The sequence below is a fragment of the Pongo pygmaeus genome, chromosome 23 (assembly GCF_028885625.2).
Source record: "Pongo pygmaeus isolate AG05252 chromosome 23, NHGRI_mPonPyg2-v2.0_pri, whole genome shotgun sequence".
Classification (NCBI taxonomy): Eukaryota; Metazoa; Chordata; class Mammalia; order Primates; family Hominidae; genus Pongo; species Pongo pygmaeus.
In genome coordinates this window covers 28,728,986-28,740,995 of record NC_085931.1, presented here as the reverse complement: position 1 = coordinate 28,740,995, position 12,010 = coordinate 28,728,986, and the positions used below count along the sequence as shown (strand labels likewise).

The window sequence follows — 12,010 nt, the reverse complement described above, 5'->3', positions numbered from 1 at the left end:
AAAAAAAAAAAAAGAATGTGCCCAGCCTTCATGTCGTATAGTCCCGAGGCTACTACGTGAAGGAACAGTTTGCCTGGAGACTTTTCTACTGGTACCTTACCAATGAGGGTATCCAGTATCTCCGTGATTACCTTCATCTGCCCCTGGAGATTGTGCCTGCCACCCTACGCCGCAGCCGTCCAGGGACTGGCAGGCCTCGGTCTAAAGGTCTGGAGGGTGAGCGACCTGCAAGACTCACAAAAGGGGAAGCCGACAGATACCTACAGAGGGCGTGCTGTGCCCCCTGGTGCCGACAAGAAAGCTGAGGCTGGGGCTGGGTCAGCAACCGAATTCCAGTTTAGAGGCAGATGTGGTCGTGGACGCCATCAGCCACCTCAGTAAAATTGGAGAGGATTATTTTGCATTGAATAAACTTACAGCCAAAAAGACTTAAAAAAAAAAAGAAAAAAATTGTATTATGTCGCAAATGAACCCGTTGCAATGATCATACAGGTTTTTTCCTTTGATAGTTTGTACTACTTTAATAGTTTTTTATTTTATTATATCATCTTAGTCTCCTAGGAAAACCCCAACTTGGTCGTGATACATGTTTAATCCATTGCTGAATTATTTGCTAATATTTTATTTAGCATTTTTGCATATATGTCCATAAGAAGTTAGTCTATACTTTTGTCTCCTTGTACTATTTATGTCTGGTTTGGTTTTAAGCCTATACTAAATTCACAGTGAGTTGGGGAGAATTCCATTTGCTTCTTTTTCTGAAAGATTATGTAGGCTGGGCACTGTGGCTTACGCTTGTAAAACTAGCACTTTGGGAGGCCGAGGCAGGTGGATTACCTGAGGTCGGGAGTTCAAGAACAGCCAGGACAACACAGTGAAACCCCATCTCTACTAAAAATACAAAAAAATTAGCCGGGTGCACCTGTAATCCCAGCTACTCTGGAGGCTGAGGCAGGAGAATCGCTTGAACCTGGGAGGCGGAGGTTGCAGTGAGTGGAGGTCATGCCACTGCACTCCAGTCTGGGCTACAAAGCGAGACTTCCTGTCAAAAATAAATAAATAATTTTTAAAAATTATGTAGAAGATAAAAACTTTATGTTCTTTTTAATGTTTGCTGTCCATAAAATCATCTGGGCCAGGTGCTTTTCTTTGGTTTTGTTTTTTTGTGAGATTTTTGAGGGGATGGGATACAGTTTTTTTTTTTTTTTTGAGACGAAGTCTTGCTCTGTCGCCCAGGCTGGTGTGCAGTGGCACCATCTCGGCTCACTGTCAGCTCCGCCTCCCAGGTTCACGCCATTATCCTGCCTCAGCCTCCTGAGTAGCTGGGATTACAGGCACCCGCCACCAGGCCCGGCTAATTTTTTGTATTTTTAGTAGAGATGGGGTTTCACTGTGTTAGCCAGGATGGTCTCGATCTCCTGACCTTGTGATCTGCCCACCTCGGCCTCCCAAAGTGCTGGGATTACAGGCGTGAGCCACCGCACCCGGCCGGGATACAGATTTTAAAATAAACATTCAATTCCTTTAATGGTTCTAGATCTAGACAAACTTTTCTGTTTCACCCTACTTCCTTTTTATGAAGTTATATTTTTCTTTTGAGACAGAATTTCTCTGTTGCAGTCACGCGATCTTGGCTCACTGCAACCTCCGCCTCCCAGGTTCAAGTGATTCTCCTGCCTCAGCCTCCCAAGTAGGCAGGGTTACAAGCCTGTGCCACCACACCCAGGTAATTTTTGTATTTTTAGTAGAGTTGGGGTTTTACTATGTTGGCCAGGCTGGTCTCGAACTCCTGAGGTCATGTGATCTCAGGATGAAAAAAGGCCGGATGAAAATTTTGGAAACATATGGAAGAAACCAAATGGATTTCTAGCTCAACTAAATCGTAATTATTCAGTGTCTATTTTTTGCAAGAAACCATATATTTCATGTCCACAATCAGGGCCACAGTCCCAGCTCTCTTGTGGGTGTTTCCTAAGCAAAATGAAGAAAACAGGCATACAAGTATACAAGTGCATTAAATTAATAAATCTTTTTCTCTCTTTTTTTTTTTTTTTTTTTTTTTTGAGATGGAGATTCTCACTGTCACCCAGGCTGGAGTGCAGTGGCGAGATCTCGGGTCACTGCAAGCTTCGCCTCCTGAGTTCACGCCATTCTCTTGCCTCAGCCTCCAGAGTAGCTGGGACTACAGGCGCCCGCCACCACGCCCGGCTAATTTTTTGTAGTTTTAGTAGAGACGGGGTTTCGCTATGTTGGCCAGGCTGGTCTCCAACTCCTGACCTCGTGATCCGCCCGCCTCCGCCTCCCAAAGTGCCACCGCACCCGGCCTTTCTTTTTAAGACAGAGTCTCGACGGGGCGCGGTGGCTCACGCCTTTAATCCCAGCACTTTGGGAGGCCGAGGCGGGCTGATCACGAGGTCAGGAGATCGAGACCATCCGGGTTAACACGGTGAAACCCCGTCTCTACTAAAAATACAAAGAATTAGCCGGGTGTGGTGGCGGGCGCCTGTAGTCCCAGCTACTCCAGAGGCTGAGGCAGGAGAATGGCATGAACCCGGTAGGCGGAGCTTGCGGTGAGCCGAGATCAGGCCACTGGAATCCAGCCTGGGGACAGAGGGAGACTCCGTCTCAAAAAAAAAAAAAAAAAAAAGACAGAGGCTGGCTCTGTTGCCCAGGCTGGAGTGCAGTGGCGTCACAATCCCTGCCCCGCCACTGGGTTCAAGTGATTCTCCTGTCTCAGCCACCCGAGTAGGTGGGACTACAGGTGGGTGCCACCATGTCTGACTAAATTTCTATTTTTACTAGAGACAGGGTTTCACTATGTTGGCCAGGCTGGTCTCCAGCTCCTGATCTCCTGATCCGTCTGCCCTGACCTCCCAAAGTGCTAGGATTATAGGCATAAGACGCCACGCCCGGCCTCTTTTTTTTCTTTTTTTTTTTATTTTGAGGCAGAGTTTTGCTCTTGTTGCCCCGGCAGGAGTGCAATGGTGCGATCTCAGCTCACTGCAATCTCCACCTCTGCAGGAGAGCAGGAATCTTCAGTGATCCACGGGCAGATCTGCAGCCATTGTGGGCACCTGTTCTTCCCGTGACCTTTGTGCCCGGGTCGCAGCACGTGCTGAGATCGCGCCATTGCACTCCAGCCTGGGGGACAAGAGCGAAACTCCATCTCAACGGAACCCTTAAGGTCGTTCTGTCACTGGGGCCATTATGAGCTCACGCACCCACTCCCTCAGGTTTAAAAGGCGCGTTGCCCGGCAACAGAAGGAACTGCTGGCTTAGCCTTTGGCCGAGTTGGCAGCTCCACGAGGACCCTCAGAGTCCAGCTCTCCAGCGTTCAAGCATCCGACGGTTCCGAGTCCTCCCAGGAGCGGTTACCTGGGCACTCTGTGCCCCTCATTCCTGTCAGGGCCCAGGCTGAGGACCTGCTAGTAGGGCTCAGTTGCCTGGAGTCCGTTCAGCCCATCCCCCAGTTCACTTTGCTTGTGGGATCTCCCCGTTTCTCCTGCCCCTGGACTGAGTGGCAGGCCATCCCACAAGCACCCGGACACTTGGCATCAGTGGTGTCAAGACAACTCTAAGAAGGTTTTCTGTGATCCTGCAAGACCTGTGTTCCTTCCCGGTGATTCTGCCTTCAATTTGATTGCACAGGTACCACAGCAAGCCAGTGCTGTGTGCGCCGAATTCCAGGGCATCCTCCAGCTCAGCCACTACACTGAGCACAAGGAATCTCTGTGGGACCCAGGAACAGGTAGTCACCCCTTTGGGGCCCACAACACCCGGCTGTCCCCAGACTTGTGGCCAGGGAAGATAGTATTGAGGGCCCTCAAGGAGAGCGGGACAGGGATGGCTGAGCAGGACAAGGACCCTAGAGTCCAAGAGAATCCTGATGATCAGAGAAGGGTCCCCGAGGTCACCAGGGATGCACGGTCTGCATTTCGGCCCCTGTCGGACAACGGAGGCCTCTCTCCCTTTGTGCCCAGGCCCGGGCCTCTGCAGAGAGACCGCCATGCCCAGAGGTCAGAATTCAGATATAACCAGAGATCCCAGACCTCCTGGACGAGCTCGTGCCCCGAACTAAATGCCATCTCGAGCTCCTACAGCTCTACAGGAGGCCTCCTGGGGCTAAAGCGGAGGTGGGGGCCAGCCTCATCCCACTGCCAGCTGACCCGCAGTTCCTCAAAGACAGTGAGTGAGGACGGACCTCAGGCTGTCTCTTCTGGTCACACCCAGTGTGAAAAGACGGCAGATATAGCACCAGGGCAGACACTGGCCCTCAGGAATGGCTCCCCCAGATCCCAGGCCTCTAGGCCCCGTAAACGCAAGCTTCCCCTGCCGTCACGCAGGCAAGGGGATCCTCTGATGCTGCCACCTCCCTTAGTGCTGGGGTTCCAGGTCACTGCTGAAGACCTGGACCTGGAGAAGGAGGCGGCATTCCAGCGCATCAACAGTGAACTGCGGGCTGAGGCCAAAGCCATCTCGGACTGTAGACCCTCACGGCCTTCCCACGCTTTGTCCTCACTTGCAACAGGGACTTCTGGTGTGCCTACCATCTCTAAAGCACCCAGTATGGATGCACAGCAGGAGAGACACAAGTCCCAAGACTGCCTGGGCCCAGTGGCCCCCCTAGCTTCTGCTGCAGAGGTCCCCTCTACAGCTCCTGTGTCTGGGAAGAAGCACAGACCACCAGGCCCCCTGTTCTCCTCCTCAGATCCCCTTCCTGCCACCTCTTCCCACTCCCGGGACTCAGCCCAGGTCACCTCGCTGATTCCTGCCCCCTTCCCAGCTGCAAGCATGGATGCGGACATCAGAAGAACAACGCCTGGCACTTCTGCTCCTGCAGCTGCCGCAGAAGCCCCTCCCCCCTCCACATTGAACCCCACGTCGGGGTCACTACTGAATGGAGTGGATGGAGGCCCTTCACATTTCTGGGCCACAGTCACAGCTGAAGCAGGTGCCCAGAGGTCAGAAGTCAGATATAACAAGAGATCCCAGACCTCCTGGACGAGCTCGTGCCCCAAACAAATTGCCACCTCGAGCTCCTACAGCTCTACGGGAGGCCTCCCTGGGCTAAAGCGGAGGTGGGGGCCAGCCTCATCCCACTGCCAGCTGACCTGCAGTTCCTCAAAGACAGTGAGTGAGGACGGACCTCAGGCTGTCTCTTCGGGTCACACCCAGTGTGAAAAGACGGCAGATATAGCACCAGGGCAGACACTGGCCCTCAGGAATGGCTCCCCCAGATCCCAGGCCTCTAGGCCCCGTAAACGCAAGCTTCCCCTGCCGTCACGCAGGCAAGGGGATCCTCTGATGCTGCCACCTCCCTTAGTGCTGGGGTTCCAGGTCACTGCTGAAGACCTGGACCTGGAGAAGGAGGCGGCATTCCAGCGCATCAACAGTGAACTGCGGGCTGAGGCCAAAGCCATCTCGGACTGTAGACCCTCACGGCCTTCCCACGCTTTGTCCTCACTTGCAACAGGGACTTCTGGTGTGCCTACCATCTCTAAAGCACCCAGTATGGATGCACAGCAGGAGAGACACAAGTCCCAAGACTGCCTGGGCCCAGTGGCCCCCCTAGCTTCTGCTGCAGAGGTCCCCTCTACAGCTCCTGTGTCTGGGAAGAAGCACAGACCACCAGGCCCCCTGTTCTCCTCCTCAGATCCCCTTCCTGCCACCTCTTCCCACTCCCGGGACTCAGCCCAGGTCACCTCGCTGATTCCTGCCCCCTTCCCAGCTGCAAGCATGGATGCGGACATCAGAAGAACAACGCCTGGCACTTCTGCTCCTGCAGCTGCCGCAGAAGCCCCTCCCCCCTCCACATTGAACCCCACGTCGGGGTCACTACTGAATGGAGTGGATGGAGGCCCTTCACATTTCTGGGCCACAGTCACAGCTGAAGCAGGTGCCCAGAGGTCAGAAGTCAGATATAACAAGAGATCCCAGACCTCCTGGACGAGCTCGTGCCCCAAACAAATTGCCACCTCGAGCTCCTACAGCTCTACGGGAGGCCTCCCTGGGCTAAAGCGGAGGTGGGGGCCAGCCTCATCCCACTGCCAGCTGACCTGCAGTTCCTCAAAGACAGTGAGTGAGGACGGACCTCAGGCTGTCTCTTCGGGTCACACCCAGTGTGAAAAGACGGCAGATATAGCACCAGGGCAGACACTGGCCCTCAGGAATGGCTCCCCCAGATCCCAGGCCTCTAGGCCCCGTAAACGCAAGCTTCCCCTGCCGTCACGCAGGCAAGGGGATCCTCTGATGCTGCCACCTCCCTTAGTGCTGGGGTTCCAGGTCACTGCTGAAGACCTGGACCTGGAGAAGGAGGCGGCATTCCAGCGCATCAACAGTGAACTGCGGGCTGAGGCCAAAGCCATCTCGGACTGTAGACCCTCACGGCCTTCCCACGCTTTGTCCTCACTTGCAACAGGGACTTCTGGTGTGCCTACCATCTCTAAAGCACCCAGTATGGATGCACAGCAGGAGAGACACAAGTCCCAAGACTGCCTGGGCCCAGTGGCCCCCCTAGCTTCTGCTGCAGAGGTCCCCTCTACAGCTCCTGTGTCTGGGAAGAAGCACAGACCACCAGGCCCCCTGTTCTCCTCCTCAGATCCCCTTCCTGCCACCTCTTCCCACTCCCGGGACTCAGCCCAGGTCACCTCGCTGATTCCTGCCCCCTTCCCAGCTGCAAGCATGGATGCGGACATCAGAAGAACAACGCCTGGCACTTCTGCTCCTGCAGCTGCCGCAGAAGCCCCTCCCCCCTCCACATTGAACCCCACGTCGGGGTCACTACTGAATGGAGTGGATGGAGGCCCTTCACATTTCTGGGCCACAGTCACAGCTGAAGCAGGTGCCCAGAGGTCAGAAGTCAGATATAACAAGAGATCCCAGACCTCCTGGACGAGCTCGTGCCCCAAACAAATTGCCACCTCGAGCTCCTACAGCTCTACGGGAGGCCTCCCTGGGCTAAATCGGAGGTGGGGGCCAGCCTCATCCCACTGCCAGCTGACCTGCAGTTCCTCAAAGACAGTGAGTGAGGACGGACCTCAGGCTGTCTCTTCGGGTCACACCCAGTGTGAAAAGACGGCAGATATAGCACCAGGGCAGACACTGGCCCTCAGGAATGGCTCCCCCAGATCCCAGGCCTCTAGGCCCCGTAAACGCAAGCTTCCCCTGCCGTCACGCAGGCAAGGGGATCCTCTGATGCTGCCACCTCCCTTAGAGCTGGGGTTCCGGGTCACTGCCGAAGACCTGGACCTGGAGAAGGAGGCGGCATTCCAGCGCATCAACAGTGAACTGCGGGCTGAGACCAGGGCCATCTTGGACTGTAGACCCTCACGGCCTTCCCACACTTTGTCCTCACTTGCAACAGGGGCTTCTGGTCTGCCTGCCATCTCTAAAGCACCCAGTATGGATGCACAGCAGGAGAGACACAAGTCCCAAGACTGCCTGGGCCCAGTGGCCCCCCTAGCTTCTGCTGCAGAGGTCCTCTCTACAGCTCCTGTGTCTGGGAAGAAGCACAGACCACCAGGCCCCCTTTTCTCCTCCTCAGATACCTGTCCTGCCACCTCTTCCCACTCCCGGGACTCAGCCCAGGTCACCTCGCTGATTCCTGCCCCCTTCCCAGCTGCAAGCATGGATGCGGGCATCAGAAGAACAAGGCCTGGCACTTCTGCCCCTGCAGCTGCCACAGCAGCCCCTCCCCCCTCCACATTGAACCCCACGTCGGGGTCACTACTGAATGGAGTGGATGGAGGCCCTTCACATTTCTGGGCCTCAGCCGCAGCTGAAGCAGGTGCCCAGAGGTCAGAAGTCAGATATAACAAGAGATCCCAGACCTCCTGGACGAGCTCGTGCACCACACGAAATGCCATCTCGAGTTCCTACAGCTCTACGGGAGGTCTCCCGGGGCTAAAGCAGAAGAGGGGGCCAGCTTCATCCCACTGCCAGCTAACCCTCAGTTCCTCAAAGACAGTGAGTGAGGACGGACCTCAGGCTGTCTCTTCGGGTCACACCCGGTGTGAAAAGGCGGCAGATATAGCACCAGGGCAGACACTCGCCCCCAGGAATGGCTCCCCCAGATCCCAGGCCTCTAGGCCCCGTAGACGCAAGTTTCCCCTGCTGCCACGCAGGCGAGGGGAGCCTTTGATGCTGCCACCTCCCTTAGAGCTGGGGTTCCGGGTCACTGCTGAAGACCTGGACCTGGAGAAGGAGGCGGCATTCCAGCGCATCAACAGTGAACTGCAGGCTGAGTCCAAGGCCATCTCGGACTGCACACAGCCCTGCCATTTTCAGGTATGTTTCTTCTATACCTAGTTTATTTGTTCCTTTTTTCAAGACATGGTCTCACTCTGTATTTCGTGTTGGAATACAGTGGCACAGTCATAGCTGCAGCTTTGAACTCCTGGGCTGAAGCCACTTCAGCCTTCTGAGTAGCTGAGACTACCAGTGCATGTCACCAGAGTTGGCTAGTTTTTATTTTTTTGTAGAGATCTATGTTCCTCAGGTTGGCCTTGAACTGTTGATCTCAACTGATCCTCCCAACTCAGCCTCCCAAAAGCACTGGGTTGATGAGCACGAGCCACTGCCTGGCCCAGAGTCACATTTTAACATCACATCCTCACTGCTGCGCTCAAGTTTTGGCAGTGACTGAAAACCCTAAGGAAGAGTTTCTGGTCAGGCCCGGGCCCGTCTGTGCATAGCAGGGGAATGGAAAAATGGCCTGTGGATGGTTCTTTTGGAGAAATGGCCAGACAAGCACTGAGATGCCGTTTCCTGGAACACAGGGCCGTGCGATGTCCAGCCCAGCTGCCAGGTCCAGGGCCCTCGGCACCATCTAGTCTGGGAGCTCATTCAGAAGTGGCCTCATTTGCTCAAAGCAGCTGGTTTCCCTTCCAATCTGGTCCCATTTGAGAGATGCAACTGGGCCCTGTCTTCCAGGAAACCATTTCAGTGCGTGCCTGTCTTTGTCCCCGTGCTTTTCTTATTAACTAAGATTTCTAAATGTATTACATATTCACATTTAGAAACTCTAAATATCATAAAAGGTTAGCAAGGAAGTTTCCCTTCCACTCTGAACTTCCAAACGCCAAGTCAACATTTTTGTTTGCATATCATCCCTGCAATCTATGTGCAAATAGAAACATGCACCTGGAATGCATGCTGATGTGTGATCGTGTTTACACAAAGTCCTCTGCACCTCTGCATATATCACTGGGCAATGCACCTTAGTTATCATTCCACATTTCAAATGTAAATCCATTGTATTGTTTCAGAGCTATAAAGTACTGCACCCTATGACTATTCCCAAAATTACTTAAGCACCCCATTATGGGTACACATTTCTTCTGTTTCCAGTCTTGCTCTTATAACCAATGCTGTAGTGAACAGCACTATGTTGAGTAGAAGTGGTGACCATGGGCATCTTTGTCTTGTTCGCGTCCTCAGGGGGAATGCTTTCAACTTTCCCCCTTTCAGGAAAATGTTGGCTGTGGGTTTGTCATAGATAGCTTTTATTACCTTAAGATATGTCCGTTCTATGCTGATTTTGATGAATGGTTTTAATCACAAAGAAATGCTGGATTTTGTCAAATGCTTTTTCTGCATCTATTCAGATTATCATGTGATTTTTGTTTTTAGTTTTATTTATGTGATGTATCACATTTATTGACTTGCATATGTTAAACCATCCCTGCATCCCTGGTATGAAACCCACTTGATCATGGTGGATTCTCTTTTTGATATGCTGATGGATTCGGTTAGGTTGGTTGTAGCATTTCTTATTATTCCATCTGTGGAATGTATTGGTTTAAATAATGAAAACATGTTCTATCTTCACTGCTTAGCACTTTGTGTTTCTTTAACAGCCTTCCCAACAGGGCAACATAAAAGCAGGAACCCCGCTAGTCTCCCCTTAACCTGGAATTTCCCCTTCTCCACAGCTCGCTCATTGGACAGGATAGACTGGGCATCCAGGCCTCAAGGTAAGGACACACTCCGTCACCTAGAGTTGCAGTGCCTGGGAAGGCCAACCTTGGAGAGGCGCTGCCAGCTTTACAGTGGTAGAGGTGTTGGGAGGGACTGACCACCAATTTATAAGGCTGTACTTTGTTGGCGACATAAAGGATTGTTTCACAGATTGTTGGGGAGGGACAATCCCAAGGCCTCCCCTGTCCCTGGTCCTGGCTCTGCACAAAGGCAATAAGAGAGGGATGCTGGTAAGGGCTGACCTGTTGCTGTGCTGGGGAGGAAGGTGCTAGGCTGAAATTCAGGAGGCTGAGGATGCAGCAGTCCCATAGGAGTTACATGACCTTCAGGATACATTTTCTTCATTGATGATCAATGGAAATGATAAATCACTGACTATTTTTTCTATCATTGGAATCTACTCTCTACTGCTCATGCTGTTCCTGTCTTTTGGGGAAGATGGAAGATCGAATCAGTGTGTGCTGCACTGAGCGGATGGAAGGAGAACTGCGACAAAAATTGAAGAAGGGTGAGGGATGAGAGGGCCCTTCATCCAGCTGCTTGCAGAGTCCTCCTGAGGAGGAAAGCCCCGTGGCTCCCTGAGGAAGGAGCAGTGAGGGCTGCGTGACTCCCACAGTGAAGTGTGTGGTATGTCTGAGGACACCCAGGCTGGTCCATGAGGAGCCAGTGGCAGAGTGAGAAGCAGAAAGGCCAGGAGGGTGGCTGGAGGCCAGGCTCTGAGTCATTCTCCATGTGATGGAAACAGCCGGAGCCCAGTGGGCTTGGAGGTACAGGATGCGGTGGCTGATGACAGAACAATGTGGAGAGAGGCGTCATGTGTCAAATCCTTACTTTGTTCTGGGCATTGTGCTAAAAATTCTGATGGCTCATCCCATTTAGGGGCTGAAAGTTGCAGAGGTTTAGGAAGCTCGCCCACGATACTGGAGCCCCCATCTCCTGCCCTAGTGCTGTCCCCCTTCTCACCCAGCCACCACCTGTTTCAGGGGAACACACAGAAGTGGTAACCTCTTATGGAGAGGCGAGTAAATTCTGCTGTTTTTGTTATTCACAGAAAAAACACTGGCTCGTGTGGGTTGGGAAGGATATTTCATCTGGTTATTTCCACCTGTGTGACTCTCATAGTATTGAAATGCATAGGTTAGCATTTTTGGCCGATTTACTCAGCATTCTGGGTTAAAGGCTTTTATTTATTTATTTATTTATTTATTTTTGAGATGGAGTTTCACTCTTGTTGCCCAAGCTGGAGTGCAACGGCGCAATCTTGGTTCACTGCCACCTCTGCCTCCCAGGTTCAAACTATTCTGTCTCAGCCTCCCAAGTAGCTGAGATTATAGGCACGTGCCACCACACTGGGCTAATTTTTCTGTATTTTTGGTAGAAATGAGATTTCACCATGTTGGTCAGGCTGGTTTCGAACTCCTGACCTCAGGTGATCTGCCCTCCTCGGCCTCCGAAAGTGCTGGGATTACAGGTGTGAGCCACCACGCCCGCCCTAAAGTCTTTTAAAATTCACTTGTATAAGTTGACTTAGTTTTCTTTAACCTTGTAGAAAAATACAAAAATGGCAATCTCTTTTATCACACAAATAATGTCTTTTTAATTGAGTGATTTTTTTCTAATTGAGGTATTATGTACTTTTCATTTACTAATTATTGTTTACATTTGAAGTGTTTTGTGAATTAATATTTAATTGCATAGATGAAGATTACTAGTCATAGGCATTTTACTAACCAATACTCATTAAGCATAGCGTGGATTCATGTGACGTCAAGCAGCTATTTTATTGGTAAAACGAAAAAGCACAAGAATGAACGCAAGAACTGAAACAGTGGAGACACTTAGAATGACTTGTCTAAGATCTAAATCATTTTGTTGTCTTCCCAGCGTACTTATTATCCTGATCATTGTCATCAGCATTGTTTGGGTCCTTTTAGCACAGATTTCTCAAAATGGGCAACTCCATAACAGTTGGAAGCTTACGAATTCATATAATTTGTAAGAGGGCAATTTGGAAGTACCTATCTACTTTAAA

General features: G+C 51.8%; 1 protein-coding gene across 1 annotated transcript; it reads left to right on the top strand.

Moving 5' to 3' along the window:
• Positions 1-2,948: 2,948 nt before the first annotated feature.
• Positions 2,949-11,466, top strand: LOC129023419 (putative POM121-like protein 1-like). The gene is made up of 2 exons (XM_054470117.2): positions 2,949-8,286; positions 9,933-11,466. The coding sequence occupies exons 1-2, from the start codon at positions 3,844-3,846 to the stop codon at positions 9,951-9,953; spliced, it is 4,464 nt and encodes a 1,487-aa protein (XP_054326092.1). The 5' UTR covers positions 2,949-3,843; the 3' UTR covers positions 9,954-11,466.
• The last annotated feature ends 544 nt before the right edge of the window (positions 11,467-12,010 follow it).